The following is a 22,073-nucleotide window of genomic DNA, read 5'->3' on the forward strand; positions in this document are numbered from 1 at the left end:
GATCTTCAAGGAATAACCAAAACACCCTCCCCCACCAAAACACACACACATACAAATGGGCATTTTAATTCCTCAGCATTTCCTTCGCCCTCATTTTCTTGGGCCTTTCCAGAATATCACAGGCACTTGTGTGCCGCTAAGCTAATTCTGGAAGGAGTAAGAATTTGTACCATTTGCTGGTATTCATGGATGAAATAGTCCCAATATGGCCAATTTCACGCTGCTAATTGGATGTCATTGAATACAGAATTGGGAAGAGATGTGTAAAATCTCTTCTTACTAGTCCAGCACATCAATGAAAAGGTTCATTTTTTTCCCCCCTGATATGTAGTGGATCCTAGAACCCCTTTTCATACCAAATCTGGAGTTTAGGGAGCTATTGAAGCTGGCGATATAAATTTGATCGTCATTAGAAAATTTATGATATTTGAAGACAGGGGATTGGATAAGGACATCAAGGGGGTGAAGATAGAGGAGTGTTCAAGGCACGGAATAGGATACCAAGTAAAAGAGAAGGAGAAAGAATCCTAAAAAGGCTGAGAAGAGGCAGTTCATTAAGGTAGGAGAAAACTAGACAGGTGACTCATCTGGAAACCCTGTGAACATCATTCCAAAAGAGATTGGAAAGATAGGAAGGGGCTACACTTTTCAGGGCATTACAGAAAATTTTTAAGAAATTTTTTGTTTATCATAAGCTAGTAATTGCTTTCTGTCTTGAACTGGAGATATTATAATGTTACAAAGATTTTGACGTGTCTTACTTTTCTTCTGGAATCTAAATAAAATTTAATTTCCTTTCAGAAAGTCAAATGATTCAATACTGTCAAATTAGCCAATGTGCCCAAATATCTTGAAAATATACTTTTTAGTTAGATGGTTTAAAATAAGGACTTTTTTCTTTAGTTTGAAAAGTAGAAATTTTCTATATTCTGGATAAAAAGAACAGAAGATATAATATCCTAAACTTTAATTTGACTAGTAGTTTAATGTATTGATTAATATGTTTAAAAAAACAGAGACCAGCATAACCTAGTGTGAATGGTGGCATTAGTACATTAAATTGTAGAGATTTTTTCCCCTATTTTTCCTTTGTTTATAGCAAATACAGTCTGAAAACCTTAACTAAGTTCTTGAATAGTCATACAAGATGTAAAGCCTATTTAAAAAGCAGAAAGATTTGTGTTTGTTGCTTTTTATGTACATCTCAAACTCAATTAGATAAAAGTTAGTAGCTGAAAATGGACCCACAAAATATTTTTAGTTCCTTTTTTATTGCAGGAAAATGCATTTCTCATCTCTCTTACCACATAAATATTAATCTGGTTTCATGTTAGAGTCGCAGAATAATCTTACAAACTGAAGGGCCAGTGAGTGCCATTTGTGAATAACACCAACAATTCGATGGTCCCGATCATCTGTCATTGCACATTGTCATCTCAGCTGGGCAACCCTGGCAATATTGCGGCAGGCTATTGTTTATCGAGAAAGCTGATATTAGGAGAAGATGTGATAAGAATGCCTTTAAAAAAACTAATTGAGTGCTATCTGTTTTTGGCAATAGCGTCTTGTATCTCTCTCTAGTTTATCGCTTTGGAGTCCTTTATTCACTCTTTTTATAAGATCCCATTATTTAAAAATCGAGGGCAGCATGATGGCATGTAAGGAGCTTTATATATTAGTCTGATACTCAGTGATAACCCTTTGTCCTCTACTGCTCAACAAATCCTACTTTATTGAAAAACATGAGAAAACCTGCAGAAAACATTTGAGATATGAGTCAATAATCCCAGTGTTCACTTCAAACATTATCCAGATTTTTATAGTAATTTTAGAAAGGAAAAAGCAAAGTCAAAATGTTGAAAACATTATTAAGGGTGGGGAGACTTCTATTTAGTTATGCCTTTTTTTAATGTTTTTCAGCTGATTCCTCTTATTATCTGATTACATAATCCCCAAACGGGGCAGATAAGTAGAGAGATACATAATAAAGAAAATAGAGTAAAATATTAATTGTAGACTCTAACTGGTTTTAATTGTATAATTCTTTCACATTTTTTGTATGTTTGTGAATGTTCAGTAATAAATCATGGGAAACAAAATACTCAAATATTCCCCTGCTGGCCCTACCATTGAAAATGCAATAGATGTTTGTTTGTTTCATTGAATGATTATTTATAATAAATTTAAATTAAAATAGTCTTGTGGCATCAAATACTATTTGCTAAGGCAGTTCCATGCCTCTGATCTGAATTTAAAGAAATGGAAACTGGGAGGAAAAATCAGTGAATTACAATATGTAGGAAAAACACAATGGGATAGCAAGGAAAGTGTAATGGGAATTTTATTTCTACTTTTGTAAAAGATCTGGAAAGAAACCAGAGTTCAAAAAGTCCCAGTTCTTCCCACAGAAGTGAATTAACCTGATTAACTTTCAAACTAGGGTTTAAAACAATTTGAGAGTGGGGATTGTATTTTACTTAATATTTGTTTTTTCTACAAAATACTTCCCATTTGCCATCTAGAAACAAAAAGTAGGCTCTAACCCTGTTCCCAGTGATAAGGACTTTCTCTTTTGTTAGGATACTTTCCTAGTTTGGCTGTGGCATTCTGGGACTTGGGCATGGTTTTTGATCTGTCTCCTTCCCTCCCGCAGGGAAGGAGGATGAGAGCAGAAGTATCAGATGGGTTGTAGGCGCCCATCTATGTAGTAGCACAAATACCAGCTGAACATATTTTTGGTCAGGTACAAAGAAACAAATGGCTGTTGGTTTCCCCAAATGTTGTTTACTCTTCTGATATTCTTCCCAACAACCATCACGTATAAATATGTATGGTATTTATTTTAGCGTGCAGCTGAGTACAAATTCAGCAAGGTGCTCTGGTACCAGTATTTCTTCTTTGATATGAAGTTACTGAGCTTTTTAACTGAATGGATTTGGGACTTTCTTCATGCCTACTCCTAGCTAAACGCTTAGGCTAAACTTTATTGTAATAAAGTCTATCCTAGGAAAAAAAAAAACTGATGCGATTTTCCAAACAGATTTTTGCACAAAGGATTTTGTGTAAAATTGTGGCAGAGGCCAGGGACTTGGCATGATTTTGACCTCTAGTTTTTATACACATGTCTTGAAGACATTTATATTTTATGGCAAACGCCAAGCATCAAGTACAGGACCTACAATCTTTTTTTTTTTTTAAGATTTTATTTATTTATTTGAGAGAGATTGAGAGAGAGAGAGAGAGAGAGAGAGAGAGTAAGAACGGGGGGATGGGCAAAGGGAGAGGGAGAAGCAGACTCCCTGCTGAGCAGGAAGCCCGATGTGGGGCTTGATCTCAGGACCCTAGGATCATGACCTGAGCCAAAGGCAGATGCTCAACTGACTGAACCACCCAGGCACCCCCCACAAATCTTTTTTGAAACAGTTTTCAGGACAAGGGTGAAGCAGTAACAATAGCAGCAGCAAAAGGTATTGCACCAATGGTGACAAGTGGCAGGAGATGGGAGCTAGGTTGCTGGACATATTTCCCTGTTCAAATATACCAGAGGAGAGAGAAACAAACAAGTAAAGAAACAAAACTTCCTTTCATCAGAAACATCATTGTATTTTTTAAAAACATTTATTTATTTATTTGATAGAGAAAGGGGAGGGTGGAGTGACAGAGGGAGAAGGAGAGAGTCCCAAGCAGACTCCTCACTTAGCCTGGAGCCTCATGGGGGACTCGATCCCATGACCTCGATTTCACCACCTGAGCCGAAAACCAAGAGTCAGACATTTAACTGACTGTGCCACCCAGGCACCCCAGAAACAGCATTGTTTTCAGTGGCTTAAAACAAATCAAAATTGATTTGATTTTGAATGTTCTATTTCCTGAATTTTCTTTTTCTTTCAAAATGATATTAACATTCCTGAACTGGAAGCAAAGGATATATTAGGCTTAACTATCAAAAGGTTTCTGTAAATGGTTTAGAAGAAGTGAATGGACAGGGTTATGAAGGAAAGGAGGATGAGAAGAGGAGGAAGGACTGGAACGCATGAAAAAACAAAACTGTAAGGTACAGTAGCACCACAATGTCTAAAAGAGTAATCATACAGTTCATACAATGAATACTGTATCAGTCAAGGCCCAGCAGAGGAGATGAAAATGCTACAGATTTTAAGAAGAAATAGATTTGATACACCAAATTAAGTACTTACAAAAATCGTTGGAGGGTAAAAGGGGTGGATTTTAGTTTGGACTTCTAAGATTGGCTCTTAGAGCAATAAAGGCCTGACCCACCAGGAAAACTTGGCAGTTGCCACTGGAGTTATGAATTCAGAAACATCCAATAGCTGATCCAGAAATCAGGATATGAAATTAGGAGGATTGCTGTTGCTGTTCCAAATTTCTCTCATTTCTCAAGAATTTAGGTATAATCTTTGGAACACTGCAGTGGAACAAACTCACTTTTTTTTTCTTACAATTTATCTGCTAGCAGAAAGGTGAAAAAGAAAAAACCAGGTAGAAAAAATATCTCCACGTCTCTTTTACCTTCCAAATCCTGTGAAAGTATAGCTAATTGGTAGAAGACAACACCCAGAGTCTTAGTTTCAAGGACATGTCAGAAATAAGGTTTTTATTTCCAGTTGCTCTAAATCTAGAAGGAAGGTTGAAGGGAGGAGTCAATCCCCAATATACACTGCGGAGTCAAAATCCAAGAATAGAAAATGTTTATAAATACTTGTGTAACTATTTTACATTTAAACTCCTGGACCTAAGATCATAATGTGTGTAAAAGTATTTGTATAAACTATAAAAATATCAATTAACTATGTATGCAGGTAATTAATATTCAGACGAAAGGCCAAAGTATGGAGTCCATGGACTAGCTGATTCCAATCCTGACTTGCCACTTAATGAGTATGTGATCCTGTACAATTATTTAACCGCTGTGGCTTTCTCATCTGTGAAATGGGAATTACAAAGGTAGCATCTCATAGGGTTGGTATCAAGAATAAATGGAAGAATATGTGTTAGGTGCTTATCTAGGTGTCTGACTCGTTGCTGTTACTGCTGATGCCATTGTTCTTGTATATTGAAGTCAGTCACCTCACCTCCACTGCTCGGGGTTGAAGTACAGAAATAGGATCTACTCTCCTGTGACTGTGGGAAATTTACTTAAAATATCTGTGCCTCAGTTTCCTCCTGTATTAAATTGAGATTATAATGGTACCTGTCACATAGAGTTGTGATAAGAAATAAATTACACAGTACACATAAAGTACTTAGAACAGTGTCTGACACAAAATAGGATCCAGGGTATTTTTGAAAACATCTTACATTTAGTTATTGAATTTGCTTTCCCATTATCAGGCCAGTCAACATTTTCTTTCTGAAGATTTAACACAAGGTCTGTGTTTTTTCAGTCCTTCTGAGAAGAAACAGAATAAGCCTATTCTGCTTATTGCAACTTATAGGCAAAGATTGCGTTATAGTCTCGGGCATGAAACTGTCTAGACTGGTACACAGTATTCATATGCTATCCAGATATGATCTGATGGATAATATTTGTAATTTTTTCACTACCAATACAGTAGATGCTGAATTATAAAAATTCTAGGTGTAACACCACTAATTTTGTCTCTCAAAACCAGGGAACTGTGACAGTAGAATAAATCAAGAAAAAAAGATGCATTTGAGGGTATGATTACAGATTGACTTTTATTAAAGTTTGATTTGTTTATAAGAAAAAAATTGAAGTCATAACTGGCAAATTTAATCAACAATATTTTGGGAGACTACTCAGTTCCATGGAAATTACTTTGTGATCAGAAAAACCTACCTGCATTCAAATCTCCAGTCTGCCACTTACTGTCCGTGTGACTTATTAACCTTTCTGGACTATGGCTTTCTTCATTCTAGTATGGGGCAACCTTACAGAGTTCTTGGTAAAATAACCTTTAAATTTATACATATTCTCCATACCCATAGATTTAGTAAGCACATCATCTGGAATTCTTTTTACTCTAAGATTCAGGGAACATTTTATATTAAATAATTTTCGTACCCAAAGCTAATTATCAATAATAGATTATGTGACTCTGTAACCAACAATACAACTTCAGATTAGAAAATCAAATGTAATGCAATGTAAAGATAAACCAAAGAAATACAATTAGACATACAAGTAATTGAAATATATGTATCTGAAAATTTATGTAGTATTCAATTGTGTTTTGATTGTGAGCTTTAGGCTCTGTAAGCTCTGTAATTACCTCAGTGGGTTGAAACCCAGACTTTTATATTTATTTATTTATTTTTTTAAAAAAGATTTTATTTATTAATTTGACAGAGAGAGAGAGACAGCCAGCAAGAGAGGGAACACAAGCAGGGGGAGTGGGAGAGGAAGAAGCAGGCTCCTTAGCGGAGGTGCCTGATGTGGGGCTCGATCCCAGAACGCTGGGATCACGCCCTGAGCTGAAGGCAGACACTTAACCGCTGTGCCACCCAGGTGCCCCCCAAACTTTTATATTTAATACCTTCTTGTTCTTGAACAAATTACTCAACCTGTTAGCTTCGACTTCCTCATTTGTGAATAGCGATGATTAAAGTACTTACCATAGCATCAAATAAGCGCCTAGTGCCCAACAAGTCTTAATAAACATTAGCAATTATTGCTATCTTCATCATCATTATCATCATTAAGCATCTGTTATATATTTCAAACTCGGATCGAGGGTTTAACTACTAAAGTATCTGACATGGAGAGTCAAGTTAGTGAATTACTCCTTTGGTAGATAAGCCAAGTTATCTCCCTATTTATAAACTGAGTTGTAGACTAGTCATTTATATTATTTTGATGAATAAATTTACATTTATTTTAAAAATGTTTTTTGAATTTGAAAAGCAATACAGTATAGTGGTTAATGATAATAATTTAGTATTTACTATGTGTTTTACTCATTTAACTCACTTACTATGTGTGTTTTGCTCATGTGTTAACGCATTTAATCATCACAGCAACTATAAATTGCAATGTGGTCAACATCCCCATTTTGAAAAAGTAGCAATGTGGTCCACCTCTTAATTGGGCAAGTTACTTAGTCCCTCTAAGTCTGGGTTGCCTTATCTATACAACCATTAAACCATTAGCAGTTACAATGTTAGAGTATTTTATTCTCTGAAATTCAAGGGGGTGGGAATAGGCTGATTATTGTCTAAAAAATCAATCATAGTAGAAGAAAAATGCCTTTCCAGAGACATACTTGAAGAAGGTAGGGTTGTAATGTACGGGCTACATTTCAGGAGCACAGACACATTAACAGAATGATTTTTTAGCAGTTGCCATATGTGGTTTAATTTTGAGGATAATGGCCAAAAAGATTAATAGGACTGGTGTCGGAGAGCACTGATGAGTAGAGAAACAGAGAAAGAATACTTTTAAAGAATTTATTTATTTATTTGAGAAAGAGAAAGAAAGAGTGTGCGCATGCATGCTTCAGCAGGAGTGGGGTAGGAGCAGAGGGAAAGGGAGAGGAACAAGCAGACTCTACACTGAGCACAGAGCCTGATGCGGGGCTCAATCCTGGACTCTGGGATCATGACCTGAGCCAAAACCAAGAGTTGGACACTCAACCAACTGAGCCACCCAGGCGCCCCCAAGACAGAATATTTTTAAAGGGAGTCTCAAATGGATGTGAAAAGTGTTGACTGTCAAAAAGATGCCTAAAGATTACTTTAAAATAATTTTAAGAGCCTACATTTGGGACATTTTATTATGAGACTGAGTAAAATTTGGAATTCTTCTTCAATACCTTAGGATATGCCAGAAATGGAGTCACACAGATCCCTGGCTTATATCTGAGTTACACTGTGGGATCTATAACCCAGAATTTTAAATCCAACTTGCTGCTCAGCATCAAAATTATTTTGTACTTGAGCCAAGAATACATTTCACCATTTTTATTTTTCTGATAAAAGGGTAGCATAAAGGAGAGGGATGTCAAGAAAACTGAATTTGTGCCAATTATAATTTTGTTTAGAATGTCCTGCATAAGACAAGATATGCCTGAAAGAGAAGCAAATCTATTCAGCACCATATAAATTTACTAAATTGAGAAAGTCTAAAGAAGTACTTTATTAAATTTCCAATGGGACATGAGTTTTAACGAAGTCTCAATGAGACCTAGTTTCTGAAGGACTTAAAAATTCTTCTGCTCAGGGGCACCTGGGTGGCACAGCGGTTAAGTGTTTGCCTTCAGCTCAGGGCATGATCCCGGCATTGTGGGATCGAGCCCCGCATCAGGTTCCTCTGCTATGAGCCTGCTTCTTCCTCTCCCACTCCCTGCTTGTGTTCCCTCTCTCGCTGGCTGTCTCTATCTCTGTCAAATAAATAAATAAAATCTTTAAAAAAAAATTCTTCTGTTCAGGGGTGCCTGGGTGGCTCAGTTGGTTAGATGTCCAACTCTTGATCTCAGCTCAGATCTTGATCTCAGGGTCATGAGTTCGAGCCCTGCATTGGGCCCCACACTGGGTGTAGAGCCTACTTAAAAAAAAAATCTGTTCAGAGAATGTTCATGTCAGATAGGTGTGAATCTCTGAGAGTGTGAGATTGTGCTCACTGCTGTGGAACTTGTAATTAAGCAAAGTTGTGTTTTTTGTTTTTTGGTTTTTTTTTTGGTTGTTGCTTTTAATCATTGGTTCAGAAGAATTATAATTTAAAAAAAAAACTTGAGAAATTCATGAGAAGTAACAATTGGAGAAAAAGACTTGATCATGGGTAGAACATATTAAATCTTTAGGCATGGCCATCTTTGGAAGCAGAAATGCTAAGTGTGAATCTAGAAGGCTTAGAACTGGGTTTTTTCATGAGCTCAGTTCCACAAAATTCTTTCTGGGGTGGACTTACTGAGAAATAGTTGCTGATTCTCAGGCTGAAAATTAGTTTCCATAGTTTGTCAGCAATACTAGAATGAATCTTAGAGAATGAGGGACAGTTGGATCATAGCAGCTTTATATGGTAAAGATATATTGACTAACCCTGGTTTTCATTATAAAATTGGAGACCCATCTAAGTTGTTGCCAGTGATAACAATACAATACAAGGGGATAAACAAAGTGATTCCATCAACCTCTGGCATGATGGAGCTTGGAAAGCTGAATACTCTTAGAGACAGAAACATCACAGGTGTACCTCAGACCTTTGGAAGTGGAGACCTATCCAATGAGGTCATGGTTGGTGGAGATAAGGGTGTTCTATCCTCATTAGAGGATACTTAGAGCCAGCCTTGGTCTTACACTGGAGGTTAATCTTTAATATTTGCTTCTAGCGCAGCAAAGTCAATGTTACTATTAGCTTTTTGTCAGGCGTGGGACAAGTGCCTAGACTGCAGTGCATTTTGGTAGTAGGAAGTGGCCCCACATTTGCTTAGATGTGACAGGGTGACATCTAGTGGTAAAATATAACTGCAAACGCATTTACTCTGTGAACACACCCAAATCTAAGCTTTTTCACAGATGTAGACCCTGTATGGAAAGGGATTACATAGGCAATAAAAATGCTTACTCAGAACGTGTCATTGCCTAGGTTCAAGGTCTGGGAGAAGGAAATTTGTAACACTCCATTAGATGGAGTCTTAAGATTTCTAGAGTCATGCCCGTAAAGAATGGAGAGGTGGAAGGGCAGGAAGATTGGACTGTTTTGGTAGACCTCTTGGAAACACCAGATAGGGTTATCTATCTGATTTATCTAAGAAGAATGAACAAAATGAAGAATTTATATTCCTCAGAATTTAATTGGGTTATGTATGTGGGTGGAGGAGGTAGCATTGTGTGTTGAAAACCAATTAGGAAAGGAGGAGGAATTATATTTTCAGTGGTTTTTACACCAGAATGTAGGCACATCACTGGTAAATACAGAGTATGTATATAGTAAAAGGTTAGAGGAAACAATATGGTGGTCCATTGGAAAAGGGTTGTTTGCTTGTCTGAAAGTGGCATTCACATAGGATGCACGCTCTTGAAAACAACAATAAAATACCCCAAAATAAATAAATATATGGTAGGGCAGATGATGATAAACTAATCTCCATCGCAGTGGAGGAGGACAAAAAAGAAGAGATGGGGATAATAACATACAATTTAAGAAATTATGATACATTCAAATCTAAATCAAGTGTTTTATGTGTTATTTTCTCATTAAATTCCGATACTATTTCTTTGAAGTAGGTACTGTTATCTTCATTTTACAGATGAAGAAATGCAAACTCATCTTTCTTAAGATCACAGGGTGCTAAGTTAAAAGTGCCAATATTTGAATTTTAGTCTTTCTGATCGCAAAGTTCATGTTCTTAGCTCTGTACTAAAAATGTCACAAGAATTTTTACCACTTCTTGGTGAGATATTGACCATCCTGCTTGGAAAAGTTTGTCCATTAAATGTCCCTATCTAAATTCTGTTAGGACCAATTGGATTTCAATTAGAGTGCAATAGATTATAACACACATGGTTTGAACCTTCTTTGCTCTTTTCCATTGTGCAGAGATATTGGGAAACTTTCATTTTGTTGTGATTGTTTCTTCTCAGGGGCAATTCGGGAATTTGAATCTTCAACTCTGCTGTTGTCCCAATGTAGACTAAAATGAAAAACGAAACACTTGAGTATTTTCTCACAGATTATTATAGTAATACCACACCACTTTCATTTTTGTTTTGTTTTGTTGGCTGCTTGAAATTTATTTTCTACTTGGTGCAAGGCACATGGTTACAGGATGTCTGTCAGGAAGTCTTGTGTGTGGCTTGGATAGTAAGAAGTGGGGTTCTCTCAGCTTCCTTTTTGGTGTTTTGCTGTTTTGATATGAAAGAACCCAACTGCTTCTGCTTGCTGCAGCCAGAAGGGGAGGGGAGGGAAAGGGAAGGGAGGGGCTGTGATGAGCCTAGCACCTCCTAAAGACTGGTGGCTGGTGGTGGCCACTCAGGACTGGGGCACTCCTTTTGACAAGAAGATGGAAAACAAATGATGGTCAAGGGATGTACTAAGTTATGGAAAACATCTAGGGTAAAATGCATTTGTACACAATTTTTTCCTAGGTTTTAAGGTGTGTTTTCTGGATAGCCTCCTCCTTATGTTAATCTCATGTTAGTTATTTTGAATATTAAGATCTCGCCTTGATTCCCTACCATGACTCCAACAGAAAAAAAATGATCTACCCCGGCTCAGAGAAATTTCTTATTTGTGCCTTTTAGACAGATCATGTAGTCTTTGGCTTTTAATACTTTGTCATTTTCTATCACCTTGAAAAGATATGACGAAGAATTTCCAATTGAAAACTCTTAAATTGCTCTCGTATTTTCATTGCTCATGTCTTTGCTTCGAAGCTGTGTCACTTCACCACTGAGAAGAGGATGAGATCCAGGTAATGGAAACAGTCCTGGCCATTATTATATGAACCTGGCTGAAGGCCTCTTACCAAGAGTGGATTTCTTATAATTGGGCCTGAAAGATCCAAAGAAAGTTTCTAAAAGTGGAAGTGGTTGGCACGCTTTCTTTGTTTTAGTAGTTATGAGCCCTGAGTATTTGGAGAAAAGGAAGTTGTCCCAGCCATCTCTTAAAGGGCAATGCACTAAGTCCAAACACATTCTGTTCCAAATATAAAGATGACACCATCCTAGGAATTCAGAATTCTATTCCCATAGTTTATTACATAAATACTTTTAGGGAAAAATTATATGATATTATCAATAGATACTAAAAGAAGCAATTGAGAAAATTTAACAACCAGTCTAACTCAATCAATCAATCAGTCAATCAAGCTTCAAGGAAATCTAGAGAACTACATATTCAAGCTAGGAGCAGGAAAGATATTCAATAAAGAATATAAAGCAGAATAAAAATGACTTTGCTTTTTTTTTAATTTAAAAAATTCCTATGAAAAAATACCATAAATCAATTTAAAAAATTGATTTGGAGTAGAATTGCATTTTAGAAGACAGAGGTTTATTATGATGAGCTATTTAAAATTGAACAAAAGAGGACAATCCAGGGCGTCTGGGTGGTTCTGTAGGTTGGAGCAGCCAACTCTTGGTTTTGACTGGAGTCGTGATCTCATGGATCATGGGATTGAGCCCCTGGCTGTGCTCTGTGCTCAGTGGGGAGGGCGTTTCAAGATTCTCTGCCTCTGCCCCTCCCCCCCACATGCATACAGATGCCTGTGGGCACACTCTTTCTCTCAAATTAATAAATAAATCATAGGGGCGCCTGGGTAGCACAGCGGTTAAGCATCTGCCTTCGGCTCAGGGAGTGATCCCGGTGTTATGGGATCGAGCCCCACATCAGGCTCCTCTGCTATGAGCCTGCTTCTTCCTCTCCCACTCCCCCTGCTTGTGTTCCTTCTCTCGCTGTATGTCTCTATCTCTGTCGAATAAATAAATAAAATCTTTAAAAAATAAATAAATAAATCATAAAAAGAGGATAATCTAATAACAAAAGAGACAAAAGATATAGAGAAACCATTCACAAAAATCCAACAGCCATTGAGCATATGCAAAGTTGCTCAAAGTCACTAGTAAATGAAGAAACTCAATGGATTAGCAGCTTTTAGACTGGCTGCGATTAAAACAAAGTGAAATAAAACAATAACTGCTATTGCTGGCTAGATTGTAAGCAAAGAAGTAATGTCACATGCTGCTGTTAGAAATATGAATTTCATAGTATTTTAGAAATCATGTGGGCAATATCAATTTAAATTAAAAGTATTTATACTTTTGACTGCACTACCTCTTGGGGAACGTATCATGTGGAAATGAAAGCACTAGTATATAAACAAACCTGCTTATTTTAAGCATTTTTTATTTGGAAAAACTGAGGAACAAAGTAAACACTAATCCATAAAGCAATGTTATGGTGCATTCATATCACAGAATACTGTGCACCACTTAAAATAATGAATTGGAACTATACTAGTTAGCTTGGAGAGATTTCCATGAATTCTTCTTGAGTGAAGAAAGCAAAATATGCATAATACGATGTCATTTTTGTAAAACAAAAATAAGCATTATCAAAATTACTGAACACTAATTAATCTGCAAGACACTCTTAGAAATTAATGCAGTGACACAAAGAAGTGAACTACTGATATTTTGAAGATACAAGACAAACATATAGAAAGGCAAACAACAGGGGTGCCTGGGTGGTGCAGTTGGTTAACTATTTGAGTCTTGGCTTCTGTTCAGGTCATGATCTCAAGGTCATGAGATCGAGCCCCGTATCCAGCTTGTGGTCAGTGCAGAGTTTGCTTGGGATTCTCTCCCCGCTCACCTAAATAAAAAGTAAATAAATAGATAGGTAGATAAATAAATAAATCTTTTTTAAAAAAGACAAACAATAATATAATGAAAATAGACGTGCTTTAAAAATGAGTGATTTAAACAGTGCTGTGGTTTCCAGTGAGTCATAAAAGATTCTGCAATTCATATGTGGATCAAAAATTACCTATAGCCCAATGAAACATGTTAGCGTTATGAGTCTTAACTTCTTCTAATAATAATGATAGCATCTGGTATTGGTAGAAAGATAAATTGAGATAATATAAGTGAAGCACTCAGCACAGTGCCTGGCAAAGAATAAAAGTACATTAAATGGAAGCTATTATTCTCATTGTCACTATTGTTGTTTTTTAGATGCTAAGATTATATGTTTTTTGAAAGAATGTCACAGAGGTGAAGTGCCTTTCTCATCACATCATATTAGTAGGAACATGTTACCAATACGACTTATTATCCTGGTGATATAAACCTTGATCAACTGGCCACGGTAGTGTTTGCAGGTTTCTCCACACACTATCAGTTACTTCCCCCCCACCCACTTTCTGTAATCCATTTTCTGGAATCCCATAATTAAATCCAGCTCACACTCAGGGAGGTGTGGGTGGAAACTGAAACATTTCCTCTGGGTATTGGGGATATCTATATAACTTATGAAGAATTGTTATGTAATGAAGATTTTTTTCTCTATTTATTCAATCATTTATTTACATGTACTCATGTATATTTCTTTTATACTTTGAGTTATAACCTAATATACATTCTTTTGTTCTTGTTGTTCAAATTGTTCCAGTTTTAGACATTGGGTGGTTTTTTAGATTGGTTCCCATGTCCCTTTGAAATACCCCTATCCTTTTGTTTTCTGAGCACTTCCTTACTTTCTGGCATTACAGGATTCTTCAGGCTCATTTTGTATTGTCCCTGCCCTGTCCCTAGAGGTAGCCATTTCTCCAAGGACTCTTGGTTCCTTAATTTTTGTGGGGTGGGGGCGGGGGTGGTGGTGGAGAGAGAAGGATGAGAGGCAGAGAGACAGAGAACGAGAGAATCGTAAGCAGGCTCCATGCCCAGCTCGGAGCCGGACTCGGGGCTCTATCTCACAGCCCTGAGATCATGACCTGAGCTAAAATCAAGAGTTGGATGCTTAACCAACCGGGCCACCCAGGCACCCCAACTCTTGGTTCCTTTTATTGGAGAATAGTCTTTAGAAACCAAAATCTAGGCACTGGATGTGTTCATTGTTGCTAAGGTTTCCAGGATCCCTCAGTAGACAGATCTAGGAAATATAATATGAATACTAAGCCAAGTTTGTAAATGTAGTTCTAATTATTTCTGTATGTATCCATCTGCATCTATCCATTTGCATTTTGTCATTAGCCTCCAGTTTCCAGTTTTCTCAAGTTACATATGTCAGCTCCTTTTCCCTCTCCCCCTTCAGTGAGTTGATACCATTTTTGATGAAACTCATACTTTCTGATTGCACAGTAAGTAGAGTTTCATACTCAACTCTTTCACATAGAAAATATTTCCCTATTGGTGATCAGAGTTCTTTCGTCTTAGTATTCTATAAGCAACGTCTCTAACTTTCATGTTTTTATGCTGTTCTTATTGCTTATATATACCATTGAATTGTGTCCTTGATTCTTTCTTACTCTGTGCTAGACCTCCAGTTATAACAGGGCTGCTCCCCATTTCCTTTCATCTTGTGAGAAACATCCTCAGTGTGATCTCTTCTCTTTGCTGGCCTCCTGAGGTCTAACTCATGCCTCCTGGACTTTGGGAATCACTCACTGGCATCCAGCCTTAGTCTCTGCCATAACTCCAGTAGAGAAGTGCATATACTCAGTTCCCTCCCTGTCCTGACCTCTGCCTCCTTCCGTTAGCCAGTCTTCTCAAAAGTCCCATGCCCGCGTGGGAATCTCAGCAATGTCAGTAGCTTTCCTCATACCACATTGGGCTGCAGTTTGTTCTGTAACGCTGCACGACCATTACCCAGACCCTCCCCACAGCTCCTGTTGGCAGCACCATATTGGTCACTTGGTTTTTTCAAAAGGATTGCAACCCCTTCAACAAAACTCCTTTACTCCTAAATCTTTCCACAAACTGTATGTGTTTCCCGTCATTGAGATTTCCTTTTTTCCATTCCTCCAGGGCAAGGTACAAGGGGATAGGGTGCCTGACCCTTTCTCATGAGAGCATCAATAGCTCCTCTTTTGTTTCCCACCAGTTGGCTAGTCCAATTCCTATTCTCTGTAAGTTGGAAAAGGCTCCATGTGCTAAACTCTTCAGATTCTGGTGTCTTGGATCCCCCAAATGCTATCCATTTTGAGCAAAGCTGCCCTCTTTTGAGTGGAAGCCTTGCTCTAGAAAGCATTGTTTTTGCTTTGTGTTTTAAAACCCCCTCCTTGAAATCTCATTGTTCTCTTTGTTCTAGGATTTTTCTGCTGTTGGGCAGCGCGTATGCGGAATGTTGCAAAATTACTCACCTCATTTTAAATAGATATGCTTAGTAATTGTTTTTGCTTTGTGTTTTAAAACCCCCTCCTTGAAATCTCATTGTTCTCTTTGTTCTAGGATTTTCTGCTGTTGGGCAGCGCGTATGCGGAATGTTGCAAAATTACTCACCTCATTTTAAATAGATATGCTTAGTAAATAGCTAGACGTTTTCCATCTTTAGAGGTTACAAAGAGGAAGCTGACTGTTCAAAAACTAAAGAATGGGGGCGCCTGGGTGGCACAGTGGTTAAGCAACTGCCTTCGGCTCAGGGCGTGATCCCGGCGTTAAGGGATCGAGCCACACATCAGGCTCCTCTGCTGAGAGCCTGCTTCTTCCTCTCCCACTCCCCCTGCTTGTGTTCCCTCTCTCGCTGGCTGTCTCTGTCAAATAAATAAATAAAAACTTTAAAAAAAAAACTAAAGAATGGAATGTTTATTAGCTATTTATAATTTTTTCCTTGTTTCAAAATTGTTAAGTGTCAGAAAGGAGGTGATTTATTTTCAGTCACCCCCGAGGAAGCCATCACTATTGCCTATAATGGCAAAGCTAGGAGCTAGGAGCAGTGAAGGGTCAGAAGCAAACCTTTACTATTTCAAAGTAATACCCAACTACATATATGCACACACACATATATGTAGATTATATATACAAAATACTATGTACAAAGGTATTCACACACAGAATTTTCTACCTACTATTATGCAAACTCTAGTGTCTTTGAAGGCAGTCCCTCTAACTGTGGTTATTTCAAGGATATCTCACATGCACTCATACGTACACCACCTTAGGCGGCAGCACAGCCTTCCCCATTCTGCTGTCACTCTGCAGTACAGGAGGCCTGGTGAGAAGGTGCCTTGCTGCTGCCCTTGGCCATCAGCACCTGTGCAGACCACGCTGCACTGATTCCAACCTGCTGAAGGACAAAGCTTCTCTCCTGGACTTTGTACCACTGTTCCCTGACTCTCAGCACTGATGCCCTGTGCTCTCAGCACCCCAGGACATGGTGTAAGAAAACTGATTTTTCAGCTCTGCCAATTTTTCACTGGGGCCTTTCTCCCAAAGTTATTGCCCAGAATCTCCCTGAGGAGCGTGGGGGTGAGGGCAAAGGATAGGGAACAGGGGAGTGGAGAGTTAAAGCAAAACCATCTTAGCAAGAGGCAATTCAGATTATGTAAAAATACACCCATCCCAGGCAGCTGCCGCTGTGTTATTCCATCAAGATGAAAATACTCAGCTAACTCTTCTCCCATTAAGAGTTTTTCCCCAAAAGGATTTCTTGCTCTTTCTTTGCAAAAAGGTCCATGGAGGATTTGTTCTGTTCAGTCTTCTGGACATACTCCTGTTTGAAATCCTAAGGTGCACAAAATGTAGTTTCACACTTAGACCCCTGCTGTATACTAACATCAAATGTAGCTACTTAAATATGTCCTTAATTATTTGTCATCTAGGACAATATTTTTGCTATATATTGACTACAATGATCTTCTGGCGGGCAGGCCCTTGATACCAAGTTACGTAGTTGCCTTCTTTCTTTTTTTTTTCCTAACTAAATCTCTATGAGTAACATAATAATTGCAGGGGTTTTTTGTTTGTTTTTTATTTTCGGTATGTTTGTGAATTAGGAAATGAGGACTCAGAAAGGTCTCAGTGGGTGCCCTCTGCATCACCTCCTAGCACTTCTCATGACCCCGTGCAAATAGGGCTCTGTGAATACTCAATTGCCTAAATGTATATTTTACTTTTTACACGATCCGCATTTGTTTTCTTTCCAAGTTGCTCTGCGAAGATTCATTTTGAAGCATTCACGAGTAGTAGCCAATAGTGTAGAATAATACATAACCTTGAAGAGGTCAGAGAGATTGTATGAGAAATAATGAAATAGACTGGTGAGCGTGAGAGTCTGCAGGTGGCTAAGAAGGAAACAGAGGACAAAGCATTCTTTGAATCTTTGAGAAATTTTAGTATTCTTTTCTGAAAATGCAGCCTATGAAATGCGTATTTTTAGCACATTATGTTTTTAATTTGAATACTTTTTCAATTTAAAATCATTTCTTTAAATTATTGAAGTATAAACAAAGAGATCTAACTTCTGATTATTTATTCATTATCTATAGTAAAAATGATTTTCTAACATATATTCCAATCTAGAAACTTGAAAAATCTCTAACATTGTTATTATTACATAGATAATATCTACTGTTGAGAATATGGATAAACAGAACTAAAGCTAAATTATAATTCCACTCACTATTAATATTCTGATATTTAATATTATGGGTGTTTTCCTATGCATATAACGTTTTAAAAAACCTGGGATCATATTGTAGCTACTGCTTTGTAATCTGCTTTTCCATTTAAAACAACATTGTAACATATAGTTATTTAATAAATATGTTTTTGTGACATATTTTAAAAGCCTTGGATGAAGTTGCTTTCTTCTATAGAGGCTTTTCATTTGTTCTTGGAGCCCAACAAACTAAATTTATTGAGATATTTTTGGACACACAGGTGGTATGAACTGGAACATCAAAGCAGGGGTGGATTTGGCTTTGGGCTCTATCTACCCAGCCTCATAGAGATAAAGTTTCCTTGCTGTTTTCCTTTGAAGTTTTCTTTTCCTTTTCCTTCCCTTCATCTCCCCAGCCCTCCCTTCCCCACTTCCTCCCTTCCCTGTCCTTCCCTTCCATTCCTTTTCCTTCCTTCTTTCCCCCTCCTTCCCTCCCCTTCTCCATTCTCTCTCTGCCCTGCCCTCCCCTTTCTTTCCCTACCCTGTCTTCCCCTTTCCTCCCCTCTCCTTTCCTTCCTTTTCTTTCCATATCCTCTTCTGCCCTGCCCCCCTCTCCCCTTCCCTTCCCTTCCCTTCTTCCCTTCCCTTCCCTTCCCTTCCCTTCCTCTCTCTCTCTCTCAACCTCATCCTGCCTACTCTGATACCGCATCCCTCCAGGGCCCAAGCCCTCCATTATGGTCTCCTGTGGAACTGTCCATTTTGGGTAGACCCTGTGCTTTACCTCCTATCCCCACTCCCCTCAAAAGGCTGAATGAAGTTCAGATATCCAGGGTTCTGCGACCAAAAAAGCCAAACCAAACCAAACCAAACCAAAACAAAACAAAACTGGTTTTGGCTCTCAAATATCCACTAAGGTTACCGATTTACTTTGTTTTTGGCCTCTGCATTTTCCTCCTTCTCTGCCAGCTTAGCAGTGCAGCTAAAATATATATGATAATTCATTCAGGATTTGACTTTTTTAATAAAAAGGATTGTTCTCTGCCACATGACAAAAATGAAGGTCAAGAATATTTACTTTGAAAGATTAAAAATATATCATGTATATTTTTATTCTTTCTAAAATTAAATGATTCTTTATTTAATTGAAATACTTGTGAAATAATGGATTATACAATTTAGGATTCTGCTCCCAATCCCACTTCTGATCACCAAGAATCTAGTCATCAGTGTGTGAGGTTTTCTTTCCCCCCACACCAACAAGCAATTCTTAGATACCAGCTGGGTGTCCTATTAGTTAATTTAATTCTGACACTGTCTATCTGGAGAGAACACCATATTCCACAGGTTAAGGGCTCCATCCCAAGGGCCTGCCCCCTACTTCAGATGCAAATTGCAAGTGGGTTCCGAGGTTACCCACAACTTCTGTTCAACTTGGCTAGAAACCAGTTTCCCACAATCCTTTCCTTAGTTTTAATTAATTTACTAGAGCAGCTCACAGGACTCAGTGAAACACTTAAGTTTACCAGTTTATTGAAGGACTGATGAGGGACATATTTGAACAGCCAGATGAAGAAATACATAGGATGAGGTATGGGAGGATTCTGAGTGTAGAGCTTCCTGTCCCTATGAGTTGGGGTACAGTCACTCTCTGGTGTGGATGTGCTTATCAATCTACAAGCCTCCAGAATGCCCTACTATTGGGATTTTTATGGAGGCTTTCTGAAGTAAGCATGATCCATCATTAACTCCATTTTCATCCCCTCTTCCTTCCTTCTCTCAGAGGGGATCCCTTATCCAGGAGCTCATCTAGAGTCACCTCACAAGAACAAAAGATGCTTCTAGTACTCTTATCACTTAGAAAATTACAAGGGTTTTAGGAGCTGTCTGCGAAGAACTGGGGACAGAGACCAATATATATATTTTCCTATCATCTCACACAATTGTTAGTGAAATACCTTTATAAAGCCTATATATTATAGCATCATGATATAAATAATAATAATATAGCAACTATATTTCGAATACTTATGAAGTGTCAGACATATATTTTTTTAAACTAACAGACTTAATTTTTGTGAGGAGTTTTAGGTTTTCAGAAATAATGGTGGAAAGTAGAGCGTGTTTCTATACCCCCCCTCACTTGCAACCCCCTTCTCCCATTCCCTATTATTAACATCCGGCGTTAGTATGTCTATTTGTTATAAATAATGAGTAAATATTAATACATTATTATTACACATATACCTTTTTTGGATCCTTTCCAGCAACCAGACAAGATAGATATTATCCCCATTTCAAAAATATGAAAACTAAGATTGAGTATTAAATCTGGATTGACTGACAAATGTGTAAGAACAAGAGCTTGGACCATTATATTCACTTTTTTTCTATTTCTATTTTACCTGCTTTGGGAAATCCTATGTTTTAAATATCTTCTCCCTGATGAAATGTATGGTTGGTATTGTATATAATTTTAAAAATGATCACAGTGGGAAATCATTTTTTCCTAAAATCTGATCTTTAGAACTAACATGCTTATCATGTATGACTACTAGATTAGAACACCAGTTGGTGGTCGCCTATGATCACAGTTGCAATGATAATTACTAATTATTTTATAAATACTCTGAATGTAGTATAATTTAGTTTTGTTATTATAAGCCTTGCTATTTGTCTAATGGAGATATAGATAAACATAAAAACAACAATGGCCTGATTCTTCTTTTATAACACATCAAGTCATTAAATTCCTTTTAGTAACGTGCATTGTTCTTCTCATAACTTAAACTATTTTTCAGTTATGTTTTTGTTTCATAATAACGAAAGGTCTTAAAAGGCAAAAATACACTGCCCTATCTGTAAATTAGCACTGTGTATAATGGTGGACACAGTAAATCTATGGCTTTTATTTCTCATTTGGAAAGTCATTTTGTACCTAAAGATGGATCTAGTATAAGCAATTTATATGAATAGTGGTTTATATTGATTTGAATATCAGTATCAGAGTTGAGTATATTGTATTGCAAAAAAAAAAAATCAATACTGTTGCTCTTATGGTCAAACACATGTTGCATCTAATTCATTTCAAGTATGCTGTATATTGATGGAATCTGGGTTCTACCATCCCTTCTCTCAGCTGTTTGGTCTCACAGTAACTCTTGCTGAGTCTCTTGGCATGTTATACAATGTAGTGCAATACACCTGAAAGAAATGTGTCTAAGTCAAATTTTTTGAATGTCCTAACACAACTGTAATTTATTTCCTGTGATTTTTATGATTTCCAAAAGCATGACACATTGTTATATTAATTGAAAATTTACTAATGAAATTGTATGTTTGTCTTATAGTGAGTGGACATCCAGTACTCAAGAGAGCTAACATCCAGATTGTTGGAAAGTTAGTATCCAGATCTATAAGAGAAAGGAAAATGAGACATTTATCGTGAGAAGTAGAATAATGTTTCAATACAATTTTACTTTCTTAAGAGTTGAACAGATCTACCCAAAGAAATGTGTTAACATCAGCCATGGATTAATTATGTATTACCAGGGAAAAATGACAAGCATCTCTGGACATCAAAAGAAGGATTTCAACAAATCAGTTCATAATTTCTAAATATCTTTGGATGAACTGTTCATTGGCTCTTCTTCATTAAAAGCTACTGTTTTATCATACTGACGTTGAAGCCACCTAGTGCCAAGTATTCCTTTCATTGGACTTTAATTTCTTGTGTTCCATTACCAATAAATGCCATGAAGAAACTTTAAGATTTTTAGAAACTTTTATTTCTAAAAACTCACTTAAATTTTTTGGAAATGGTTTCTCAAAGTGTGTTTTAAACTATATGAGTTTCTTAGTGTAGTCATAGTATTATTTTTCCCTATTCTCATTCCTCACTTGAATGAAAAACTGTCAGTCTACAGTGTTCCTGAATTACCTGCCTTAGTTCAGAAAGGATCTGAAGCACAGAGGCTAACACTAGTTTCTTAACAACCTTTAATTTTATCTGTCTATCCATCTTTTGTCCATCAATCCCTCTCTCCCCTACCCCCTT

The 22,073-nt window shown here is 37.3% G+C and overlaps 1 protein-coding gene across 1 annotated transcript in view; it reads left to right on the top strand.

The window, feature by feature from the left end:
• Positions 1-21,564, top strand: part of IQCM (IQ motif containing M) — a 452,018-nt gene extending 430,454 nt beyond the window's left edge. The window contains 1 exon segment of the mRNA XM_034661734.1: positions 21,367-21,564. Coding sequence (XP_034517625.1) covers positions 21,367-21,476 — 110 coding nt within the window. The 3' untranslated portion in view covers positions 21,477-21,564.
• Positions 21,565-22,073: the final 509 nt, after the last annotated feature.

This window comes from Ailuropoda melanoleuca, chromosome 5, assembly GCF_002007445.2.
Source record: "Ailuropoda melanoleuca isolate Jingjing chromosome 5, ASM200744v2, whole genome shotgun sequence".
Lineage (NCBI taxonomy): Eukaryota > Metazoa > Chordata > Mammalia > Carnivora > Ursidae > Ailuropoda > Ailuropoda melanoleuca.